Genomic DNA, 25,396 nt, shown 5'->3' on the forward strand with positions numbered 1-25,396 from the left:
TACACATTGGCTCAAAATAATAATAGTGCATTTAAATTACTGTTAGATAAGGAGGCAGAAAAGGTGAGTTTTGGGGTGATGTAGCTGAGAACTGGGAAGCACGCTTGTGTAACAACATCATCAAAACCAGAGCTTTGCTTAATTAAACCTATTTCCTTTCTAATTAAATCTATGTCCTTTCAAATGTGTTTGTGGGAAGGGGTTATTCTTTCTTTTATTGCATATTTTGTGTTTTTATTTTGCATCTTTATGTTGTGAAACACACTGAGATCTTTGGATGAAAGACGTCATACAAATGTAATAGATTAAATAAATAAATAGCAAAATGGTCATAAGCAATAAATAAAACATTAAAGTACACAATCACACTGAAAAATAGCCACATAAATCATGAGAAGATCTAAAATAAAGATAGAAAAACCTGTAGCAACAACAAACCTGCTAAGCCCAAGAGTTTATTCAGCGGCCCCAGCTTTTGTAGCTGGAGTCAGTCTGGACTTTCCTAGGCCACATGGGAAAAGGCCTGCAAGGCAGGAGAAGCTCTTAGAGGACTCACAGCCAGGATGAGGGGGCCGGGCCTCAGGCCGGTGGAGAAAGCCTGCAAGGAAACAGTTGGAGGTTGAAATCAGTACTATGGGAATAGCCTTGTAACACCCATTGTTACAATAGTAATAAAGTAAGAAAAGAAAGAAAAGAAAAACTGGAAGATTTGAAACCATACACTTATGTTAGAGTTGCCATATTTCAAAAAGTAAAAACCAGGACACTCTGAAAGCTGTTGAGCAGTTTTAGGAAGACCCTAACATAGTTGTGCTTTTTATAGGACCCCCCCCCATTTTATGACAATGCCAAAATAACAAGATTTTTTTATTGATTTATCTAAGATCCAGGAAAATCTGGACTTATGGCAGCCCTAACTTATCTACACCAAGTTATCTTGAAATTAGTGTTTGTTTTTAATAAATCAGTTGTACTCCACCTCACACCTCATTCTTTGCTAGGTTGGGGGTGAGGTGTTCAGGTCAGAGTTCTGGGGTGGCAGTGGGAATAAGGGGGGGGGGTTGGTGAAAGGCCCATCTTTGCCCCCTGAATGCAGAGGGAAGGTGGAGCAGGAGGGGTGGGCGCAACGTGGGAGAGAAACAACCCCCGTGTGGTACATTCTGAAGCGTTTATCAAAGTGCTCCATAAAAACAAACTTTTATAACATTCCTATAAGGTAGACCAGTAGCATAGGCACACCTTTCCTTAATCTTCAGTTGCTCAAATGAGCTGTTACACTTCAGGTAAATAGATGTTCCGGTTTCTAGACTGGGGGGGGGGGGGAGCTCAAATCCGTCTCTCGTTCCTTTCCTTAGTTATGGCAGGTGTAGCAGTTCAATCCTTTTAACCAGCCCAGGTTCCTTTCCCTCAGCCTCCCTCTCTCCTCTCAGCAATGCCCCTCCTGAGGCCAGACCCCGGGGATCCCTCGGCCCCCTTCTTTCTCTCAGACCCCCAGAGACTCAGCCTGGCTTCCCCCCCCCCAGCCCCTCCAGCCCCTCTTCCTCGCTCAGCTGCCAGGCTCCTTCTTCTGGCCCCAGAGATTCTCCTCAGGGAGGATCTTCCACCCAGACCAGAGCCACTGCTCCACTGCTCCCTCAGACTCAGCCTCTCAGTCATCATCATCATCATCTTATTATTATTATTATTATTATTATTATTATTCCTTCCTCCCGCCTCAGCTCCAGCCTCCAAACTCCCTCCGAAAAGGCGCCTCTCATCTTCCCGCCCAAAGGGCTGGCTCCGCCCCCGCCTCTCTGGGGAGCCAATCAGAGAGAGAGGTTCCCGCCCCCTGGTGGCGTCTCTGAGGGACTGCAGCTCCAGACTCGGCCCGGGCTCAGCTGCCCCCCCCTTAGTCTTGCCTCCTTGCTCCTTTCTGGAACTGCCTTGCAAGTGGGGCTGCTCTGAGGGGGCTGAGCTCTCCTTGCTGGGCCAGAAGGAAGGGGCAGGCAGAGAGGAGAGGAGAGAAACGAGGAAATGGCTCGTCAAATGCTGCCGCGAGATTTGCTCCAGCGAGACGTCATCGTGTTCTCTCAGCCGGGTTAAGAGGCACTGAGCTGGATTCCTAGAGAGGACCAGAAATGCAGGCGGGGGCGGGTCCTCCAGAGCCCAAGCCCCGCCCCCCCAGCCCCTTCCTGTCAGAGGAGGCGCCTCCTGCGTCGAGTGAGTCTCCCTCTCTTCTCGCTTGGGGGGGGGAAGGGGGAAGGGGGACCCCCCCAAAAAAATCAGGGAGCAGAGGGTCCAGGGGGTGGGGAGGGAACCACGAGAGTCCTCTAGGCCAAAGAGGAGCAGTGCAGGAATCTCCCCTCCAATGCTGGCCAGACCCATGGCTGCTGCCTTTGGGAGCCCAGGGGGGGAAATGCCATGAGGGAAGCCAGCCCGCCACTTGCTCCCTGCTTTCCATCGCTTTCCGAGTCATCTTCAAGCGCAGCTCCGCATGGAGGGCAGGGCAAATATCCCCCCAGAAGCAGAGCATGGAGTCCCCTGGCCAGAAAGGGACTGAGGCTGGCACACGAGTGGGATGTTGAGGCGGACACTCAAGGGGGTGGGATCCAGAAGTACCCCACGCAGGTGTGGGGGGTCGGCTGTGTCACATTCTTAATTACACAGCCACCCTCCTGAATTCCCAGGGCAAATTCCCGGATTAAAACACAACCTTTGCAATCACAGAAAGAAGGTTGTTGTTTAATCATTTAGTCGTGTCCGACTCTTCGTGACCCCCTGGACTAGAGCACGCCAGGCCCTCCTGTCTTCCACTGCCTCCCGCAGTTTGATCAAACTCATGCTGGTCGCTTCAAGAACACTGTCCCACCATCTCGTCCTCTGTCGTCCCCTTCTCCTTGTGCCCTCCATCTTTCCCAACATCAGGGTCTTTTCCAGGGAGTCTTCTCTTCTCATGAGGGGGCCAAAGTCTTGGAGCCTCAGCTTCAGTATCTGTCCTTCCAGTGAGCACTCAGGGCTGATTTCCTTCAGAATGGAGAGGTTTGATCTTCTTGCAGTCCATGGGACTCTCAAGAGTCTCCTCCAGCACCAGAATTCAAAAGCATCCATTCTTCGGCCATCAGCCTTCTTTATAGTCCAGCTTTCACTTCCATACATCACTCCTGGGAAAACCATGGCTTTTACTATACGGACCTTTGTTGGCAAGGTGATGTCTCTGCTTTTTAAGATGCTGTCTAGGTTTGTCATTGCTTTTCTCCCAAGGAGCAGGCGTCTTTTAATTTCGTGGCTGCTGTCACCATCTGCAGTGATCATGGAGCCCAGGAAAGTAAAATCTCTCACTGCCTCCATTTGTTTCCCTTCTATTTGCCAGGAGGTGATGGGACCAGTGGCCATGATCTTCGTTTTTTTTGATGTTGAGCTTCAACCCATATTTTGCGCTCTCCTCTTTCACCCTCAATAAAATGTTCTTTAATTCCGGCCTGGGATTCATCCAGCCCAGCCTTTCACATGATGAATTCTGCATAGAAGTTAAATAAGCAGGGAGACAATATACAGCCTTGCCGTACTGCTTTCCCAATTTTGAACCAATCAGTTGTTCCATATCCAGTTCTAACTGTAGCTTCTTGTCCCACATAGAGATTTCTCAGGAGACAGATGAGGTGATCAGGCACTCCCATTTCTTTAAGAACTTGCCATAGTTTGCTGTGGTTGACACAGTCAAAGGCTTTTGCATAGTCAATGAAGCAGAAGTAGATGTCTTTCTGGAACTCTCTAGCTTTCTCCATAATCCAGCGCATGTTTGCAATTTGGTCTCTGGTTCCTCTGCCTCTTCTAAATCCAGCTTGCACTTCTGGGAGTTCTCGGTCCACATACTGCTTAAGCCTACCTTGTAGAATTGTAAGCATAACCTTGCTAGCATGTGAAATGAGTGCAATTGTGCGGTAGTTGGAGCATTCTTTGGCACTGCCCTTCTTTGGGATTGGGATGTAGACTGATCTTCTCCAATCCTCTGGCTGCTGCTGAGTTTTCCAAATTTGCTGGCATATTGAGTGTAGCACCTTAACAGCATCATCTTTTAAAATTTTAAATAAAGAAGGTAAGTCCTACTTTACCTGCTTCTGAATTCTGTCCTTTGGCCTCACCCACTCAAGGGACTATGTTGGATCCAGAAGTACCCCACGCAGGTGTGGGGGTTCTGCTGTGTCACATTATTAATTACACAGCCACCCTCCTGAATTCCCAGGGCATATTTCAGGATTAAAACACAACATTTAAAACAGTTTAAAACAACTTACAATCACAGAAAGAAGGTAGGTCCTACTTTACCTGCTTTTGAGTTCTGTCCTTTGGCCTCACCCACCTGGCCCTCAGGGCGTTTCCCAGATGAGGATCTGGCCCTCAGAACAAGGGAAAAAGCACCCCATCTCAGTAGTTTGTCTTGAGGAGGTGGGAACTCCTCACTATAGCCTGGTTTCCACGTTACACTTGGTATGAATGACTCACTTGTCACTCACCGTTCTGACTTTATTCCTTGACTGCAAACACGGAAAGGCAGGATCAACCAGGCTGATTCATTTCTCAGAAATCCCTTCACTGGCCTGCACATCTGGGATGGTCATTCTTCTTCTAGGAGGGCAAGAGCATTACTTCTCTTTTTTCTTTGTTGGATTTTCTAGCGCCTCTAATTTGGACAAACAGAACTTGGCAGAGGGCCAAGGGGATCCTTCCTGTCTCTTGGAGGCTTCCTTCGAACACACATGGATGAGCAAGACTCAGCTGGTCCTGAAGCAGGAAGAGGCCCGGAAATGGGGAGCAGTGGGGGATTCTGGGAAAGCTCTGTGCAGAAGATCCTGGGTGAGGAACACACCCTTCGCTCAGAGGCGCAGAGCCGGCAGTTCAGCTGGTTCTGCTATCTGCAAGTCAAAGGACCCCGTGAGGTTTGCAGCCGACTCCACCACTTCTGCCACCAGTGGCTGAAGCCAGAAAGGCACACGAAAGCTCAGATGCTGGACCTGGTGATCTTGGAGCAGTTCCTGGCTGTCCTTCCAGCGGAGATGGAGAGCTGGGTGAGGGAATGCGGAGCAGAGACCAGTTCCCAGGCAGTGGCCCTGGCCGAAGGTTTCCTCCTGAGTCAGGCAGAGGAGAGGAAGCAGGCGGAGAAGAAGCAGGTGAGAGAGACTTTGCTCTTAATTCTCCCAAGGGGCTCCAAGGAGGGAGAAGATCCCTAAATCCCATCTTTTTTAAGGAATGACATTGGATACCGCTCAGGTTTTTGTCCCAGCCATTCCTTTTCTCACCCATCTCCACATTCTCTATTACAAATTCTTGTTGCTCTTTCAGGAAAGGGATCTGTCTTCAGAAACGGGTCCTGATTCCTCTGAGGCAGAGAGGACTTTGTTGGACACCAGAGAGAGGCCACTGGGTAAGGAGGAAGGAGTTTTTCCTCTGTGTGGTCACATTCTGGCAATTCTCAAACTACTCTGTGGGTTCTTTCAGTGTTTTGGGGATGACACTTGGGGCCAAGAATCCAAAGGAGAGGAGATATATTTTAACACAACTAAAATATGAAATGAGGACAAACTCCCAAATGCACCTCTGAGAGAAGCATCCTGCACTCCTGTCTCCCCACTTCCCTTTGTCTCTCGCAGGTGAAAGAAGGATGCCGGCAAGACCTCCTCCTCCATCTCTTCATCCTGGTGGAGGGGAAGCAGCGGCTGAGGAACCGGATCAGGTCGGGGGAAGGAGCCTGGGGGGAAAGAGGTTGAGGGGGGGAGGGACAGGGCATTTCTGAGACAGAACAAGTCTCTCCCCTCCTCATTGCTTCTGTCACAGCAGCTCTTCAGAAAATGCCATCCCATAATGTTTTATCTGCCGAGAATAAGGAACAGTTACCTCACCTTGGCTAACCTTCTGAATGACACTCATGTTATTTCTCAGTTCTTGCAGTTTTATTTCTATATTTACCACTGGACACTAAAACTGGCTTCTCAGCAGTTAGCAAGCCATCTAATACGGTGGCGCTGATCCACTGCTTAAAGGCCTGACTGCGTCTGTTCTGAATGCAGGGCAGCAGGGAACCAAGGACCTGAGGCAAGTCAGGACCCTTGGGAACAACAACAACAATGCGAGGGATAACGCATCAAAGAACTCGGACTTATCCGATGTTTTGCATGGGATCCCCTCCAACCCTGGGCTGAAGTCAGTGGACAAGTGAGGGGAGCCCAGCTGTGAACTTGGGTGGCCAGACAGAACATGACTCCCTCGCTCCAATAAGGAGAGGTGCTGCTGTGGCAGCGGGGGGGATGGATCTCAGCGTCCACAGGTTGACACAGAAATAATTTTTGAGGCCTCAAATTTCAAAGTTCATCATGCACAATTGGCCAAATGCTTGCTCTGACCTTGAGGGACTCTAATAACAAACACTTCAAGCAGCGTGATTGTGCCCTGGTTTTACAACGGGACCCAAGTTGTGATGGATGTGTCTCCATTTAGCTCCTTAAGGGAGCTCTATCTGTAGGGCTATGTAGGCTCTTAGCCACGAGATTAAGCAAGAATAGAAATATAGCAATTATAACTGGTATTAAAAGCAAAGCAGGAGAAAGCTGTACCCCCAATAAACAAATCAAATACTTTTCCTCTTGTTTGTACAAAATCCTCCCCTTCAGAAATAAGAATAAAAAATTAAGCACAGCCAGAATACCAACTGTATAAGAAACCGGGGCAAAATTTATGAAAGGGGCAATTACAGAGCAAAAAAGAAGAATAAATAATTGAAAAAATGGACAAAAGTGCCATATAAACCTAGATCAGCAACAACCAGCGAAAGAGCCCTTAAAATTGGGCACGGTTGGTACTTCACACCTAGATGCCGAGCCTATATAAACCCAAAAAGTTTTCCCATGTGTTGGAGAGGGGGTACCAGTATAACATACTGACACCCTTTTTTGAGTGGGAGCTTGCTGGAACTGAGTTATGGAACCTTTCAGGTGGGCACCTCTGCCATTATAAGAGCGCGCTCTGGCACTCGTCACGATGTTCCGTTGCGCCAGAAGCGGTTTAGTCATGCTGGCCACATGTCCCGGAAAGCTGTCTGGGGACAAACACCAGCTCCCTCGGCCTGAAAAGTGAGATGAGTGCTACAACCCCACAATCGCCTTTGCCTGGACTTAAACGTCCAGGGGTCATTTGCCTTTTTTACCTTTATAAGATAACAAAGGAGATGTTCCTGTTAAGTTCTGACACCTCCTTTCCTGAAAAATAGCACTGCCGACACATATGGTGGGTGTGTCCAGAAATAGATGAGTTCTGGGGAAAGGTTTTTGCAAAGATCTCTTTGATCACAAGACAGACAGAACCTGTGACCCCAGGACTGGCTCTGCCTAACCTGTACAGTCCGGAAACAAAGAATTTATAACTCATCTGGTAACCATGGCAAGAATGACCATTGCCTGAACATGGAATACACTGCAAATATGGACCTTTTTATTTCCTTTTAGGGTCTAGTGTGCTTCGAAGATGTCACTGTTTGTTTCACGGAGGAGGAGTGGTCGTTGCTGGATCCTGCCCAGAGAGCTCTGCATAAGGAGGTTACAGAGGAGAATCGTGGTATCCTGGCCTCTCTCAGTAAGGCTCCTAGTTGGATCATGAGATCTGTTCTGATATTCCATACCTGTATCTCTATTTTGATGGAGCTCAATAGCGCTGCCTTCAGCAGCTGGGCTTCCAACACCTCCACAAGTCACCTTGAATGGAGGACTGTTTGGTCTGGGAATGTACTTCCTCCAATTATGCCTTTCTAAACAGAGATTTTAATTGTCAGGCGTCACTTTACCCTAAACAGAGATCAGGCTGGTCTGAACTGCCCAAACCTTTTGAAATGAGGCTTCATTCTTATAAAAGGTAAAGGGAGCCTTTTTTACTTGCCAGTCGTCTTTTGTTGGTACTGCTTTTTCTTTCCGTCTTTGGGCGTATACCATTCAGGCAGCTGTGGTAGCATACATATACAGGTTTTCCCCCTCATCTTTGGGTACCTTTCCCCCCATTATACCTGAAAGGGAAGCTTCCGGTTTTTTAACAAAGATTATCTTCAGCATTTTTTTCAACTCATTATAAATCATTTCCCCGAAGACCTTTACTATCTTGCAGGAACACAACATGTGAAAAATGTACCTTCCTTCACCTGACATTCCCAGCAGGCATTTGATTTGGTCTTCTACATTTTAGCTAAGTTACTAAGAATCAAATGCCATCTATACATCATTTTCCTATAGTGTTCTTTTAACTCATAACATGCTGTAAATTTCAATTTTCCATTCCACAATCTTTCCCAAGCTGCCATATATCCATTGCTGAATGTATCATCAGAGATTTGACCTGTTTGTCTTTCTGGGTCACCTTCAATGGTAGCCCCACATAGAGCGCATGGCAGTAGTCTAAGCGAGAGATAACTAGAGCATGAACCGCTTTGGTGAGAATATCAGCGGGCAGGTAGGGTCTCAGTCTGTGTGCCAGATGGAGCTGATAAACAGCTGCCCTGGAAACAGAACTGACCTGCACCTCCATGGAAAGCTGAGAGTCCAAAATGACTCCCAGGCTGTGCACCTGGTCCTTCAGGGGCACAGTTGGCCCATTCAGGACCAGAGAGTCCTCCACACCCTCCCTGTCCCCCCAAAACAGTACTTCTGTCTTGTCAGAATTCAACCTCAATCAGTTAGCCGCCATCCATCCTCCAACAGCCTCCAGACACTCATACAGGACCTTCACCACCTTCACTGGTTCTGATTTGAAAGAGAGGTAGAGCTGGGTATCATCTGCATACTGATGAACACCCAGCCCAAACCCCCTGGTGATCTCTCCCAGTGGCTGCTTGTAGATGTTGAAAATCCATCTCTCTCTTTGTTGCAGGTGGTGATAAATTAGAAATTAAGAACCAGCGAGTCCATGACAAAATCCACACAGTGGAGAACCCCTATCAATATGTGGAGTATGGAGAGAGCTCTCATTCCTTATCCCACCCAAGAATTCCCACTGGGAAGAAAAAGCATCAGTGCTTGGAATGTGGGAAGAGCTTCCGTCAGAGGGCCCATCTCACTGCCCATCAAATGAGTCATAAAGGAGAGAAACCTTATCAGTGCTTGGAATGTGGGAAGAGCTTCAGTAAGAAGGCCTATGTCACTTCCCATCAAAGAATTCATACAAGGGAGAAACCTTACCAGTGCTTGCAGTGTGGGAAGAGCTTCAATCAGAGGTCCCATCTCACTATCCATGAGAGAATTCATACAAGGGAGAAACCATATCAGTGTTTGGAATGTGGAAAGCGCTTCAGTCAGAGGTCCCATCTCACTACCCATCAAATAATTCATACAGGGGAGAAACCTTATCAGTGCTTGGAATGTGGGAAGAGCTTCAGTTCAAAGGCCTATGTCACGTCCCATCAAAAAATCCATGCAAGGGAGAAACCCTATCAGTGCTTGCATTGTGGAAAGATTCACTCAGAAAGGAAGTCTCACTTCCCATCAAAGAACTCATACCTGGGAGAGAGTCCACATAAATGCTTGGAATGCGGAGAGAGTTTTAGTCAGGAGTCACTTCTCACTTACCATCAAAGAACTCACAGCAGGGAGAATCAGAATCCCCAAGAATCATTGAATTGTATGGTGAGTCATCTTCTCCAAGCCCCTGCAATGAAGGATATTCAACAAAAGAATTCATAACAGATGGCCATCAAACCTTTGCTTAAAATCCTTCAATTCAAGAAGAGTCCACCACAACCTGAACTTCTTTGTTCTACAGTCAAACAGTTCTTGCTGTCAGAAAGTTCTTCCTGATGTTTCATCAGATTCCCTTACTTGTATCTTGAATGCATTGGTGTGTCCTTCCACCGGAAGAGAAAAAAGCAAGTTTCCTCACTCTTCCATGGCACAGAACTTTCGATGTTGGAAGATGTCTATCACATCTCCTTCTCCATCTCCCCAAGGTTCTCCCCCTCTTCTTTTAATCCTGACAATAACCCTGTGAGGTTGGTCAGGATGTGAAGCAGTGCCTGACCCCTAAGGACACCTGGTGAGCCTCATGGCCGAGTAGGAATTTGAACCCAGGTCTGCCAAGTCATACTCTGACACTAACCACTATACCACACTAGCTCTGTCATGAGACTCTCAGAAATTGTGCCTTTGTGAGCTTCTGCTTCACGTTTAGGCGCAGTATTCCGGTCCTTGTTTTTAAGGTTGTGTACACATGTATCAAAACAATAATATAATAGTGCATTTAAGGTACTGTTAGCTAGGGGGGCAGAAAGGGTGAGTAACCATCTACAGTGGTACCTTGGTTCTCAAACTTTATCCATTCTGGAAGTCCGTTCCCAAACCAAAGCGTTCCAAAACCAAGATGTGCTTTCCCATAGAAAGTAATGCAAAGTGGATTAATCTGTTGCAGACTTAAAAAACAACAACCCCAAAACAGCAATTTAACATGAATTTTCCTACTAGCGAGACCATTGATCCATAAAATGAAAGCAATAAATCATGTACTGCAGCCACACAATCAATCAGTAACTGAACTGGGTTCCACACAGTCACACACACACAAAAGAGCTGCAAAAAAAAGACAGACCTCAGCATAACACTCAAAATGAAACTGGGGAACTCAAAATGGAAGTGGGGCACTCAAATCAGAAGCGTAATGCTCGAAACAGAGCATGTTTGGCTTCCAAAAAATGTTCACAAACCGGAACACTTCCTTTCTTGTGGGTTTCAAGTTGTTTGAAGACCAAGGCGTTTGAGAACCAAGGTACTACTGTATGTCTTTACAAATGTTTTTGTGGGAAGGTGGTTATTCTTTTGTATTGATTCTTGCTTTTATTATGTATTTTGTGTTTTTATTTTGTGTTTTTATGCTATGAGGCACTGAAATCTTCTGGTGAAAGTCATTATACGAATGGAATAAATTAAATGGCAAAGTAGTCATAAGCAATAAATAAAACTTTAGAATACACAACCAGACTGAAGAATACCCACATAAATCATGAGAAGCTCTCAAATACTGTATACAAAAACATACAGCTTCAACCCCACCCCCAACCTGCTAAACCCAAGTCTCTGTTCAGCAGCCTCAGCTTTTGTAGCTGGAGTCCGTCTCTACATCCATCACCCTGGACCAAAGGATTAAAAGGACAGAAAAGGAGATTCCACGAAATACTGGGACTCCCTGGGAAGCTGGCGGACTCTCCTTCCTTGCAGGTCTTGAAACAGATGGCCATCCCTCGTGGATGCTGCAGCTGAGATTCCTGCATCGCAGGAGGAGGTGCGACTAGATGACCCTGGGGGTCCCCCCAACCCCACCCCCCCGATTCCCCGCTGGGGTTTCCCCCTTCCAGCTCCCCTCCTGCTGCTGTTTCCAAGGGAGGGAGCAGCTCAGCTCGCCAGCCAAGAGGGCCCCCCAAACCCTCCTGCTTGGGAGAGGGAGAGAAGGCGGCAGGCCAAGGGTTAAGAGGAGCAGAGGAGCGGAGCTGCATTCCTAGAGCAGACAGGAAAAGAAGGGGAAGCAGGCCGGTCCTCCAGAGCCCAAGCCCCTCCCTCACCTGCGCCTGCCTTGCTCGAGAGGAAGGGATCTGCCCGCTCTCCTCGGGGATCTGGTGAGCCTCCTCTCCCTTCCCCAGAGGGTGCATTGGGGGTCTTCCAGATCCATGCAGCGTGGGACCCCCGCCCCCGTAAAAGGTGGGACCCTTCAGGGCGGGGGAAGGTTCCTCCTCCATCTTGTCTTGGGGGGGAGGAGAAGCAGCTCAGGTTGGGGGCAGGAGCCTTGTGGGGGAAGAGGCGGAGGGGTGGGGCAGCCAGATCACCCGGGCCGCCCTCCTCTGCCCACCTCCCAGCTTGCCAACATCCTTCCTCAATTGTGGTGCCCCCAACTCCAGGAGGGGCAGAAGAGAGTGGTGCTGCCAATTCCCATGATCTGGACTCTAGACCTCTGGGGATGCAGCCTACGAACACCCCTAGGCTCTCCATCTGACACTTGGGTAGCTGGTTCTCCCTTCCTAAGTGAAGAGCCTTACATTTGTCCCTCTGGAAATTCCTGAGTGACACCTGTACTTTCTCTAAGGTCCATCAATAGTTAGAAAGGCAATGAATCACGTCTTGAGAGAAGCGTCATGCACTCCACTTACCTTTCTCTCTTGCAGGTGATATAAGGTTGCTGGCAAGACCTTCTCATCCATCTTTTCTTGGTGGCGGAGCAGCGACTGTGGAACCAGCTCAGGTAGGGGAAGGCGGCCTTGTGGGGGAAGAGGTGGAGGGGTGGGGCAGGCAGGGGTCCTCTGGAGTCCCAGGAATTTCTCGCCTCTTCCTCTTGGCTTCTGTCAAAACAGCCCTTAACAAAGACTGACAATGTTATTGAAGAAGGTTTACGTGCTAAGAATAAGAACCCTCCACCTCACCTTAATTCTCCTTCTGAATGTTGTTACCGTTATTTATCAATCGTTGCAGCCTTATTTGTCTATTTATTGTGAAATCCTAAAATACGCTTCTCAACAGTTTACCAACCATTAAAAAACCCCACAGTAACCAGGACTAAGGCTGGGCAATAACTGCTTTTCAACATCTCAGGTATCGCCAGCTAAACACCACACTAGGGCGATATATCACAATATTGGAAAGGAGCCCATTTCAAAGCAGCAATGGGTGAGGCAGGCGGGCGAACTCTCACCCACTGCCTTAAGACAGGCAAGGGGGACTGGTGAGGCTCAGCTGGGGGGCAGGAGGGCTTCTTTGGGTCTTCTCCCTCCCCAGATGAGCAAGCCCCATGTCCCACTGGTGCGCGTCCAGGCCGAACCAGGATTCGCCTAACCAGCCCCATCTGTTTCCCCATGTGCTCCTTGAAGTTCACCTTGGGGCATTGGGAGAACAATGCACACAACAAAACAAACAATAAAATAATTCCATTAAGATGTTAAAAGAAGCGTCCATACTTAAAATGTGCGGCAAAACAATCCCATTAAAACAGTGCGGTACTTAACAGGCAGGAAACGAAAAACCCCCACAATTCATAGAGGATAATCTTCATACTGGCTAAGAGGAAGACCTTTCTCTCTCTCTTTTTTAAGAGTTCACTGTCCTTTGAAGACATAGCTGTTCGTTTCCGGCGTGAGCAGTGGGCGTTGCTGGATCCTGACTAGAGAGCTCTGCAAAGGGAAGCTATCGTCGAGAATTGTGGGATCATGGCCTCTCTGGGTAAGGCTGCCTGATGAAGCAATATCTATTCTGAAATTCCATACATATATGTGGTGAACCTCCCAGATTTTGATGGAGCTGAACAGCGCCACCTACAGCATCTGGGATTCTTGCATCCACACAATTTACCTTGAATGGAGGCTACTGAATGTTTTGCCTGCCAATATTCTTCCACCACTTATGCCTTTTTAAACAAGGATCAGGCTGGTGTGAACTGCCCAGGCCTTTTTTTAAAGCAGGCTTCAGAGTGGTTATGGAAGTGGATGTAGCTTCAGTCCTTTTTATTATTATTATTATTATTGAAAGTTTTCAACATACAATGCAACAAAAACCAAGCTAATGTAAATATAGAGAAGAAAACAACAGAATTGAAAAAGAGGAAAAAGTTAAGTATTATAAAAACGGAGAAGGAAAAGATGGAACCAGGTAATGCCTTCTTAAGAGGCATTAACGCTTTATATGAGGAACAATGGACAAAGATTATAATAAACAATGTTGTCTCAGCGAAATGTAACATTAGGAAAGGAAAAAACCAGTGGTGCCCACTCTCTCTGTTATTATTTATCCTTACCTTAGAAATTTTGCTGTAAATATTAGGAATAATGACAAAAATAGGGGAATAAAAGTCGGCAAACAAAATTATAAAACAAAAGATGATATTGTCTTAACCCTGGAAGAACCTCTAGAAGGTATATTAGAGTTATTAAAGGAGATAATTAAATTTGGAAAATTGGCGGGTTTTAAAATAAATAAAGATAAAACCAAAATGTTACTTAAAAACATGGATAACCAAGCTAAAATGAATTTAGGGGAAATTATTGGCTGGGAAATAGAGAAAAAAGAGAAGTGTTTAGGAATGTGGGTGTCAGAGCTGCTTGAAGATCCTAGCTCACAGAGGATCACGCTAGCCAGCGATCATTAAGTAAAGGTCTTTATTGAATTACAGTTTCCATTCTCACGCTGCTGCGCGCAACTCTACGTCTAGTAGCTAGATCGGCGAAGCTCCGTCTGAGTCTCCGCCCCGTGTGCACCAACTTAATATCCTAGCCTTGCTCCACCTTTTCCTCCTGACTGTCCTCCTCTGGGTCCCTCTACCCCCCGGGGCTTCTTCCTTCCGGGATTCTTCTGACGCTGACCCGGACCCTCCTGCCTCCTTGCGCCGGGCTTTAGGACCTGGTTCCCTTTCGGGGCTGCTTACTGCGCCGCCTTCCTCTGCATTTGAACTTGGCGCGCGCACCCAACCTTCCACTTTCCGCTTAACCGTTTCTTCGCTCCCCGATGGAGGTGTGGCCACTCCTGACTCATGCCCTCCCTCCTGTGGTGAGCTGCCAGCGCTTCCCCCCTGGCTCCCTTCCTCTTCCCTGCTTCCTGGCGGTGACGCTGGTCCCGATTTCCAGCTGCTCCCCCCTGAGTCCCCTCTGGCTCTATCTTCCTGGGGTGCCCCCCTAGACTCCCCCCTTGCCCTGGCCACTGGTGCTCCTTTCTGTGAATCCTCTGATTCACTGGAAAGACTAGGAGATCTCGGGTCGTCGTCATCACTCATCTTTTCTTCTGCCTCCTCCCCTTCGCTCTCTGTTTCCTCCCTTGCCCGTGCCTCTGCTCCTAAACCCCTGACATCCATCCCCCCCCCGAAGCCCCCCATTCCCCCCTCCCCTCCTTCCGGTGCTGGAGCTGGGGGCTGCTGTTGCAAAGGGACGAACGTCGGATATCGGTCGCTTCCCGTGGCGGGCCTCCATCTGAAGTCTCGCGGGTCTTCCTCCCTGCTCTCGTCGACAACAGTCACCTCCGCTTCCATCTCTGTGCCGCCGTGCTCGAAACCAGGGTCGTCCCCGAAAACGTCCATGTCCGTCTCTCCCTCACTTCCTCCTGGCGGTGTTGCTCGTCCTGGGCCTTCCAGCCACCGTCTGCGGAACTGCTCCTCTGGTCTATCGTCCCACCAATACGAGGGTTCTGATGCAGATCCCGAGGGTGACCCCTCCGGGGAACGGACGTCTTGTGTCGGGTCCTCGTCCGAGTCGAAGCCCCGGAAAGTGCTGGCCGAAAGCGTGGGCGTGAAAAGCCAGTCGTCGAAAAAGTCTGCTGGCATAGGTCTATGGGGGAAGAGGGCATGAAACTCGTCTTTGAGGAGAGGTTCGTCCAAGGCGTAGCCCGGCACCCAGCTGTTCGCACTGGCCGGGGTGCCCTCCTTGGCGAGAAAGTATTCTACCCCCTCTTCCCCCCATCTGGAGTCCAAAATCTCCGTGACTTCGTTGATGCGCTCCTTCTGTGCCACTCCCGCGTGCCCTGTTCTGTCTCTGACCGGACTCGGCGCCGTTCCGGGTTCCTGGAACCTGTGCGGTGCCTTGTAGGGAGTGAGCACCGATCTGTGGAATACCGGATGCATTCTGGAACCCTCCGGAAGTGCCAGTCTGAAAGCTACCGGGTTGACCTGCTCTTCGACTTGGTAGGGCCCCAGTTGTTTATGCCCTAGTTTCTTCTTGGCCAACGACCTGGCTGGCACTGCGTGGGCTGCTAACCAAACCCAGTCTCCCACGTGGAGCTCTTCGCCAACCCTTCTGTGCTTGTCCGCTTGTACCTTGTATGCGTGCTTGGCCAGCTCCAGGTGGCGCCTCAGCTGATCGTGGACTTCCTGCAGCTCCGACGCGAACGCATCTGCTTTCTGCGGCTCCCCCTCCCCCATTCTTTCCAGTCCCGGGAAGGTTCTGGGGTGCCTCCCGTTGTTGGCGAAGAACGGCGTGACCCCCGTGGACACGTGCTTCGTGGTGTTGTAGGCGAACTCGGCAAGCGGCAGGTAATCCACCCACGTCGCAGGCTGTTGATTTGCATAACATCTCAGGTACTGCTGCATGATGGCATTGACCCGCTCCGCTTGCCCGTTGGTCTGCGGGTGTCTCGCCGACGCCAGGTTGATCTTGACGTTCAGGAAGCCCATCAGCTTCTGCCAGAAATTCGAGATGAACTGCCGCCCCCGGTCGGACAGAATAGACCGTGGCAGACCGTGAACCTTGAACACGTGGTCTATGAACAGTTTGGCGGTTTGCTCCGCCGTGGCCACCTTAGCACACGGAATGAAATGCGCCATCTTGGAAAACAGGTCCACCACCACCAGCACTGCCGTCTTGCCCCTCGAGCTGGGCAGATCCGTGACAAAGTCCAGGGCCACCCTTTCCCAAGGTTCGACCGGAGTTTGCAGCGGTTCCAACAGTCCGGCCGGTGGTCTGTGCACTGGCTTGGCCCTCTGGCAGGTGTCACACCTCGCCACGTAGTCTGCGACCTCCCCTCTCATTCCAGGCCACCAGAAATCCCTGGCTACTAATTCCACCGTCTTCTCCTTGCCAAAGTGCCCGGCCGTGGGCGCGTCGTGCAGCTGCTGCAGCACCTTGGCGCGAAGGTCGTCTCCCGGCACGTAGATGGCCCCTTTACGGATGAGCAATCCATCTCGTAGCTGGAAACCGTCGGCCGCAGCCGTGCCCCTTTGCACCTCTGCCATCTTTGCTTGCGCGAAGGAGTCATCCTGCAACGCTCGTCGCACCGCCTCCAGGTCCACGGTGGCCGCGGCGCACGCCCATACTGTTGGTGCGAAGATGTGCATGGCGGCCGCTGGCGTTGCGTCCTCCAGATACTGTGGCTTACGGGAGAGGGCGTCCGCCATGATGTTAGTGTCCCCCGGGACATACTCTATGCGGAAGTCGAAGTTCGCAAAAAACTCAGCCCAACGTATCTGCCTCTGGTTTAGGAACTGTGCCGTGCGCCAGTGCTCCAGATTCTTGTGGTCCGTGCAAACCTGCACCGTGTGCTTGGCGCCGATCAGGAAGTGCCTCCACGCTTTGAACGCTGCATGAATGGCCAGCAACTCCCTGTCCCAGATGGTGTAGTTCTGCTCGGACTTGCTGAGCTTCCTGGAGTAAAACGCTGCCGGTCGCCACACCCCCTGCTGGTCCTTTTGCAGCAGGACCGCCCCCACGGCTCTGTCCGAGGCGTCTGTCTCCACCCTCATCGGCCTGCTGGGGTTGACGTGAAGCAGCTGCTCTTCCGACGCGAAGAGACGCTTGAGTGCCTGAAAGGACTGCTCCGCCTCCTCTGTCCAAACGAACTTCTTTTTCTTGGAGCTAAGCGTGTCTGTGATGGCCGCTGTCTGCATAGCGAAGCCCTTGATAAACTTGCGATAGAAGTTCGCAAAGCCGACAAACCTCTGGACCTCCTTCCGGTTGCGTGGACTCTTCCAATCCAATACCGCGCGAACCTTGGCGCTGTCCATGGCGAGCCCCTTGTCAGACAACTTGTAGCCCAGAAAATCCACCTCCGTCACGTCAAATTGGCACTTCTCCAGCTTGGCGTAGAGCCTATGTTGCTTTAGTCTGGTCAGCACTTCCTTGACGTGTCTGTCATGCTCCTGCTGCGATTCCGAAAAGATCAGGATGTCATCTAAGAAACAGACGCACGTCTTGTAGAGAAGTCCCGCCAACACGTGATGCATGAAAGCTTGAAAAACGTGGGAGCCATTTTGCAATCCAAAGGGCATAACTCTGTATTCGTAGGTACCCAGTGGCGTGAACATGGCCGTCTTCCACTCATCTCCCTCCCGCATACGAATGAGGTTGTACGCCCCTCGCAGGTCTAACTTGGTGAACACTTTCCCCTTCCGCACCTTCGCCAGGAGGTCGTCGATTCGGGGCATGGGGAAGTCCGACGGCTTGGTCCCATTGTTTAAAATGCGATAGTCCACGACCAGTCTTTTTTGGGGCGTGTCTCGCTTTTTAACAAAGAATACTGGACTGCCCCCCGCTGCCTTGGACTCTCGGATGAAACCGCGCTCCAAATTATGATCTATGAACTGTTTGAGTTCCTGCAGCTCGTCCTCTGACATGGAATACAGTTTCCCCTTAGGCAGCGCCACCCCCGGCAGCAGGTCAATCTTGCAGTCATATGGTCTGTGAGGGGGTAGCCTGTCTGCCTCCTTCTCGCAGAAAACTTCCAAAAATTCTGCGTACTTGTGGGGAATCGCTTGCAGCGTGCCTAGCAGCAGCTGTGACTCCTCTTCCTCTCCTTCCTGCCGGGGCACGATGCAGTGTTCAGCACAAAAGGAAGAGCCGAAGATCAGCTGCCTCTGGTACCAAGCCAGCGTTGGGCTGTGCTTGTCTAGCCAACTCATTCCCAATACAATGGGCGTATCCGATAGTTGAGTGACATTGAAGCTGATGATTTCTTTGTGATTTCCAAGTCGCATCGCCATGGGCGGCGTCTGCTTCACCACTTGCCCCCCTAGCAACTCCCTGCCATCCACCGTGACAACCTGCAGGGGCAGTGTGGCCGGCAGCAACTGTATAGCGTGCTTGTCGACAAAGTCCTGCCCTATAAAGTCCGCGTTGCTGCCCGAGTCAACTGTGATGGGCACGTCAGTGGTGATTCCATTGGGCAGCTGGAGAGATGCGGTGAGCCTCACCACTGGTTTGGGCGGGAGGGGGTTCACGGGCTGTAAAACCTCTGGGGACTGCGTCACTAACACGTCTGGCTGGGCCCCAGGGCCTCTTCCTCCAGCCAGACTGCGTCGTTTCCCTGCTGTGGTCCCCCTTGCTGCGTTGCTGCAGTCACCATTGCCGAGGCTGCAGTAAGCTTGTGGAGCCTCTGGGGACACTCTTTTGCCATATGCCCTGGCTCCTCACAGACGTAACACTTCCTGTTCCCTCTAGGAGGCTTCGCTTTCACTGCTGCCGGTGCTAGGGCTCTGGTTGCTGACTGAGCCCTTGCACCTCCAACCTCCATAGGTTCGGCTCCTCCTCCTGGCGGAGGCGTGGATTGCGCCCGCGCTGCTTCTCTGGGAAGGAAGGAGGGGCCCCTGGCTGGTTCGCGCCCTCCACGCCCTTCGTCCCTGCTCCACGGACGTTCTTCCAGCCTCACCCCCACTGCCAGTGCCCTCTGAACGACCTCCTGGGTAGTTCGGGGTCTCTCCCCCCTCGCGATCTCATCTTTAATCGAGTTATGCAGCCCCTCCCAAAAGAGGTCTCTTACAGGAGCCGAATCTCTGTCCCATTCCAGGGCACTGACCAAGGCGAAAAAGCGGGCATGATACTGCCTGACGCTGGCCCTCCCTTGTCTCAGCCCATGCACCTCCTTCCGTGCAAGATCCACGTCGATACTTGATAAAAAACACCCATCCATCGCTTTAATAAAGGCATCTGCATTCTGGAGCGCCGGATCCTTATCTCTCCATAAATTGCGTAGCCATGCTCTAGCATCCCCATGCAAATGGGACATAATGAATCCCACTCTCTCTTGCTCATCTCTAAAGTCTTTATGCAGCAGTTGCAGTGCGCACAGTACGTCGGCTCTAAAGTTGGGATACTGTTGCAGGTTCCCATCGAAGTGAGAGACCAGCCCGCCTGTCCGTCTCGCCAACCCAATTCCCTCCTGCCTGGGTGTCTGCTTTGTCAGCACGTCTAACCTGACCTGGAGATCCCTGCAGGCGGCAGCTGCCTCCTCCTCTCTCTTCCTGGATGCGAGAGCCTCGGCATTCAGTTGTGCCACTGCTTTTCTGAGTTCCTCTATCTGCTGCTCAGCCGTCATGTCGTCTGCCGTTCGTGAGCTCGCTAGTAGGCACCTGTTTCTCTCCCCTCCTCGAGGCTGTAGATGCCCACAATCGTGAGACGGAGCTTACTGTCAGAGCTGCTTGAAGATCCTAGCTCACAGAGGATCACGCTAGCCAGCGATCATTAAGTAAAGGTCTTTATTGAATTACAGTTTCCATTCTCACGCTGCTGCGCGCAACTCTACGTCTAGTAGCTAGATCGGCGAAGCTCCGTCTGAGTCTCCGCCCCGTGTGCACCAACTTAATATCCTAGCCTTGCTCCACCTTTTCCGCCTGACTGTCCTCCTCTGGGTCCCTCTACCCCCCGGGGCTTCTTCCTTCCGGGATTCTTCTGACGCTGACCCGGACCCTCCTGCCTCCTTGCGCCGGGCTTTAGGACCTGGTTCCCTTTCGGGGCTGCTTACTGCGCCGCCTTCCTCTGCATTTGAACTTGGCGCGCGCGCCCAACCTTCCACTTTCCTCTTAACCGTTTCTTCGCTCCCCGATGGAGGTGTGGCCACTCCTGACTCATGCCCTCCCTCCTGTGGTGAGCTGCCAGCGCTTCCCCCCTGGCTCCCTTCCTCTTCCCTGCTTCCTGGCGGTGACGCTGGTCCCGATTTCCAGCTGCTCCCCCCTGAGTCCCCTCTGGCTCTATCTTCCTGGGGTGCCCCCCTAGACTCCCCCCTTGCCCTGGCCACTGGTGCTCCTTTCTGTGAATCCTCTGATTCACTGGAAAGACTAGGAGATCTCGGGTCGTCGTCATCACTCATCTTTTCTTCTGCCTCCTCCCCTTCGCTCTCTGTTTCCTCCCTTGCCCGTGCCTCTGCTCCTAAACCCCTGACAGTGGGTATCGACAAAAGATCATAATGTCTATAATGATAACTATGTGAAAACTGTTAGGAGCGTCCTACTCTTGTGTAGGACTCTGGCAGAGACACATGCCTGACTGGCATGTTCTCTCCCTCCTGGTCGATCACTCGGGAGCTTCAAAAGCTTTCTTCGGCCCGAACATCACAGCAACTAGTGCCAAAAGGCATCAGCACACTTAGGGATCCGCAGAGTATTCGCAGTTTGCGTAACAGAACCAGTAGCACAGCGTTTTGCCCAATCTACTTTATTGACATATAATACACTCGGAGCATTCTGACTTAGCTCCATCCTCTTTCTCATCACACAGCAGAGAGAGAAAACAAAGGACAATAGTCCCACTTCACGGAACACAGTAGCACAAATATCCTGTCTCCGTCACTTCCCACATTGTGGAATGCAAAACATACACCGTCATGTGATAGACAACAATCCCATGACTGCAGACACGGGAAATGAATCTCCAACAAAAACTTGGGGAAATTTTTAAAAAAGATTTAGATACACGGGACAGAATGCAATGGGGAGAATTGTGGCAATAAAAATGAATATTCTCCCAAAAATTCTATTTTTATTCCAAACAATCCCAATACTTAATGACACACGATGCCTAAAAGATTGACAAAAAAGACCTGTTTAAGTTTATTCAGAGGGGCAATAAACCTAGGATAAAACATAAGATTCTCATTGATATAAAAGACAGAGGAGGGTCTGCACTCCCATATTTGGAATTGTATTTTGAAGCTGCCTGCCTGTGTTGGATAAAAGACTGGATACTGCTGGAAAACACACAGCTCCTAGACTTGGAGGGTCATGATGTCCAACACAGCTGGCATGCTTGAATCTGGTATGGCAAAGTGGGAAGACGAAAAAGCTTCACCAACCATGTTATTAGAAAAAACTTAATTTAGGGCGTGGAAAAAATACAAAAAAGAAAACACTTTAAGGAATTGGGGGCTCCATTTCTTGCTGAGGCTCTAATCCATTTCTCTCTTTGCTGCAGATGGTGATGAAATAGAAATGAAGAACAAGGGAGACCATGATGAAATTCCCACAGAGGAGAAACCAAGTAAATATCTGGAATGTGGAAAGAGCTTTAGTCAAAGCCCCCATTCAGGTTCCCAAAAAAGGACTCCCACTGGGAAGAAACCCTACCAGTGCTTGGACTGTGGGAAGAGCTTCAATCAGAGGGGTCACCTCACTATCCATGAAAGAATTCATACAGGGGAGAAACCGTATAAGTGCTTGGAATGTGGGAAGAGCTTTAGTTACAGGTGCAGCCTCAGTTCCCATCAAAGAATTCACACAGGGGAGAAACCTTATCAGTGCATGGAATGTGGGAAGAGGTTTATTCGGGGGGAACAACTCATGGTCCACCAAAGAATTCACACAGGGGAGAAACCTTTTCAGTGCCTGGAATGTGGAAAGAGCTTTAGTCAAAGTGCCACTCTGACTTCCCATCAAAGAATTCATACAAGAGAAAAACCTTATCAGTGTTTGGAATGTGGGCAGAGCTTCAACTGGAAATATAATCTCACTTCCCATCAAAGAATTCATAGAAGAGAAAAACCTTATCAGTGCTTAGAATGTGGGCAGAGCTTCAGGGAAAGCGCCAAGCTCACTTCCCATGAAAGAATTCATACAGAGGAGAAACCCTATCAGTGCTTGGAGTGTGGGAAGAGCTTTAAACAGAAGGGAGGTCTAACTTCCCATCAAATAATTCATACAGGGGAGAAACCATTTCAGTGCAGGGAATGTGGGAGGAGATTCACTCATAGTGGCAATCTCACTTCCCATGAAAGAACTCATACCTGGGAGAGCCCATATAAGTGCTTGGAATGTGGAAGAAGTTTCAGTCAGGACTCCTATCTCATTTCCCATCAAATTATTCATACAGGAGCAAGACCATATAAATGCTTGGAATGTGGAAAGAGTTTTAGTCAGGAGTCCTATCTCACCTCCCATAAAAGAACTCATAGTGGGGAGAATCACAGTCTCCCAGAATCTTTGAGCTGTTGCATTGGATTGGATGGTGAGGGTCGTCTTCTCCAACCCCCTGCAATGCAGGATATTCAACAAAAGCAGTCATGACAGATGGCCATCCAACCTTTGCTTGAAAACCTTCAATTCAAGAAGAGTCCACCACGTGAACTAGTTTGTTCCAAAGTCAAACACTTCTTACTGTCAAAAAATTCTGCCTGATGTTTAATCAGACTCTCCTTACTTGTATCTTGAACGCATTGGTGTGGATCCTTCCCACGAAAAAGCAAGTTTGCTTGGTTTGGGTCCTTCCACCGGAGTAGGAGAAAGCAAGCTTGCTCCCTCTTCCATGGCCCAGCTCTTTAGATATTGGAAGACGGCTTTCACATCTCCTTCTCAGTCTTCTCTTCTCCATGATAAACATCCCCATCTCCCTCAACTGTTCCTCATTAGGCTTTGTCTCCAGACCCTTGATCACCTTGGTCTCCCTCCTCTGCACCCATTCCAGCTCCTCAGGGATGAAGCTCATTCAGAATCTGGCACAAAAGGTTTGGTCCCATCAAAGCCATTGTGGAGATACAAAGGAAGCAGCTTGCAAAAGGGATGGAGGTAACCCAAAATGCCTCATCCGTAGTGAAGTGCATAAACTGCGTTACTGAGAGGAAGCTGAAACCTCCTTTCCCGCCATGTTGGCAAGATATCTTTCCTGCATTTCAAGGGGTTTGACTAAAGGACCCTCAGTGCTCCTTCCAACTCTACAGTGCTAGGATTCTCTTCTCCTGTCTTGATGCAGCTTAGAATAGCATTAGCCTTTCTTTCTTGGTGCTTCACTCTGTTGACATAAGAGCCCTGGATGCTTTTTAGATGTACTACTGGCTAGCTAGTTGTCCCTCATCTTATATTTGTGCAGCTGGTTGTGCCTGCCTAAATGCACATCCTGACATATTGAAATTCATTAATTGCATTCCTATAACACCCTATCCTTGAAGGTGGTGTTACAGGGTTCTTCCCTATCTCATTTAATGCTGACTATATAATCCTGTGAGGTAAGTTTGGCTGTGAAGCAGTTCCTGGCCTCCAAGTTCACACAGCGAGCTTCATGGCTTAGTGGGGATTTGAACCCAGGTCTGCCAGGTCATAGTCCAGCACTCTAACCACTATATCACACTAGCTCTATAATGAAACTCTCAGAAAGTGTGCATGCATTTTTTATTTTTATATTGTATTTTTACACCATGAATCGCCCTGAGAACTTTGAATGAAGGGTGGTATAATATTCTACAAACAGACAAATAAATAGATAAAATTAAAGTCGTTAGAAATAATTCATAAAAAATACACAACCAAACTGAAGAATAGCCACATAAATCACAAGAAGATGTAAAATAAAGATACAAATACCAAGCTCAGAACGCCCGACCATACCTCCTAAGTCCAAGGGTTTATTCAGCAGCTTCAGCTTTCGTAGCTGGAGTCAGTCCGTCCACCAGTCACTCTAGGGCCTACTCTTCCAGGCCGCTTGTGAAAAGGCCTACTAGGCAGGGAGCAGGTCTTCCAGGACTCACGGCCAAGATGGTATCTGGCCTTTTCAGTAGAGACAGTTGGAGTGGGGAGTGAGGGGGTAGGAGCAGGGTTGGTTAGAGCAGTAGAATAGGAACAGCATAATAATGCCCCTTGTTTCAGTTTTAATAAAGTAAAAAAAAAAGGAACAGGAACATCTGAAAGCACATGCTTATGTACACAAAGTTACCTTGAACTTCTTTTTGATTATTTAATAAATCAGTTATACTCCAGACGCATCATTCCTTGGTATGCTGGTTGTGAGTGTTCAGATAAGAGTCATCGGGGTGGCAGTGGGAAGAAAGGGGGTTATTGGTGAAAGACCCAGTAAAGACTGAGCTCACAGCTGGGCCCCTTGAATACAGTGGGAAGGTGGCGCAGGAGGGTGTGGGCACTGGCAGAGGCACAACATGGGGAGATAAACTCAGCCTCTACCTGGTACATTCTGAAGTGTTCAAAATGCTTCATAAAAAGAAACTCTTACAACATACCGTATTTTTCGCCCTATAGGATGCACTTTCCCCCCTACAAAAATGAAGGGGAAATGTGTGTGCGACCTATGGGGCAAATGCAGGCTTCAGGAAGCTATCCGCAAGCCGTGGGAGGAAGCTCTACCACGGCTTGTGGGGAGCTGCCTGCACCCCGAAGCCTGGGGGTGCTGAGCTCAGTGCCCCCCAGGCTTCGCGCAGCTCTCTGCAAGCCTTGTGGATAGCAGCCTGTTCTAGGGGCTGGGGTTGGGGGAAGATCGGGCTTCCCCCACCCCAGCCCCGCGCCTGGGGGTGAAATAATGTTTTTTCTTTATTTCCCCCCCCAAAAAAACTAGGTGCGCCCTATGGGCCGGTGTGCCCTATGGGGCGAAAAATACGGTACCTGTGAGGTGAACCAGTAGCATTACCCCAATAATGCTACTGTGGCTTCACTGTCTTTCTCCTAGTTATGACAGGTGTTGCAGTTAAATACTTTTGAAAAAGCCCCACTCTTAGAGGAAGGGGGGTGCGGTGGGGGTGGGCTGCCCCGAGTGTCATCCCTGGGGGGTGACATAGCCCCCCTGGACACTTGCCGCAGGTAGCGCCCCTGTGGGTGGCCATCCCTGCCCCCAGGTGCACAGCTTGTGTGCTGCTCCAGGTGCCAGAGCAGCGAGCTCTGCCTCTGCATGGCCCAGGTTCCTTCACTGCCTAATACTTTCCCTCAGCCTCCCTCTCTCCTCTCAGCAAGGCCCCTC

The 25,396-nt window shown here is 49.7% G+C and overlaps 3 protein-coding genes and 1 long non-coding RNA gene across 17 annotated transcripts in view; 3 read left to right on the forward strand and 1 right to left on the reverse strand.

Moving 5' to 3' along the window:
• LOC310692028 (uncharacterized protein) overlaps positions 1–978 on the forward strand; it is a 49,316-nt gene extending 48,338 nt beyond the window's left edge. The window contains exon 5 of the transcript XR_014518647.1: positions 55–978. The gene's annotated coding sequence lies outside the window, so the exon portion shown is untranslated. The remainder of the gene's footprint in view (positions 1–54) is intronic.
• The window catches only part of LOC310692027 (uncharacterized protein), a 105,606-nt gene that overhangs the window by 48,056 nt on the left and 32,154 nt on the right, over positions 1–25,396 (forward strand). For 2 of the 14 annotated variants that reach the window (XM_083472407.1, XM_083472408.1), the window contains one exon: positions 13,076–13,202. The exons of 2 other annotated variants lie outside the window; for them this stretch is intronic. In XM_083472407.1, coding sequence (XP_083328533.1) covers positions 13,190–13,202 — 13 coding nt within the window. In that variant the 5' untranslated portion in view covers positions 13,076–13,189. Of the gene's footprint in view, positions 1–11,542; positions 11,650–12,154; positions 12,232–13,045; positions 13,203–21,637; positions 24,408–25,396 lie in introns of those variants that run through there. 10 more of the 14 variants (XM_083472398.1, XM_083472396.1, XR_014518645.1 and 7 more) reach the window with 9 other exon arrangements.
• LOC310692025 (zinc finger protein 213-like) lies at positions 2,182–9,927 on the forward strand. The gene is made up of 6 exons (XM_083472393.1): positions 2,182–2,199; positions 4,656–5,147; positions 5,320–5,401; positions 5,628–5,710; positions 7,476–7,602; positions 8,884–9,927. The coding sequence occupies exons 2-6, from the start codon at positions 4,737–4,739 to the stop codon at positions 9,690–9,692; spliced, it is 1,512 nt and encodes a 503-aa protein (XP_083328519.1). The 5' UTR covers positions 2,182–2,199; positions 4,656–4,736; the 3' UTR covers positions 9,693–9,927.
• LOC310692040 lies at positions 10,420–12,230 on the reverse strand. Its single transcript, XR_014518651.1, has 2 exons — positions 12,140–12,230; positions 10,420–11,128 (listed from the first exon to the last, which is right to left on the reverse strand). It is a non-coding gene; the product is annotated as an uncharacterized lncRNA (long non-coding RNA).

The sequence above is a fragment of the Podarcis liolepis genome, assembly GCF_965112155.1.
Source record: "Podarcis liolepis genome assembly, chromosome: 13".
In the NCBI taxonomy this organism is placed as follows: domain Eukaryota; kingdom Metazoa; phylum Chordata; class Lepidosauria; order Squamata; family Lacertidae; genus Podarcis; species Podarcis liolepis.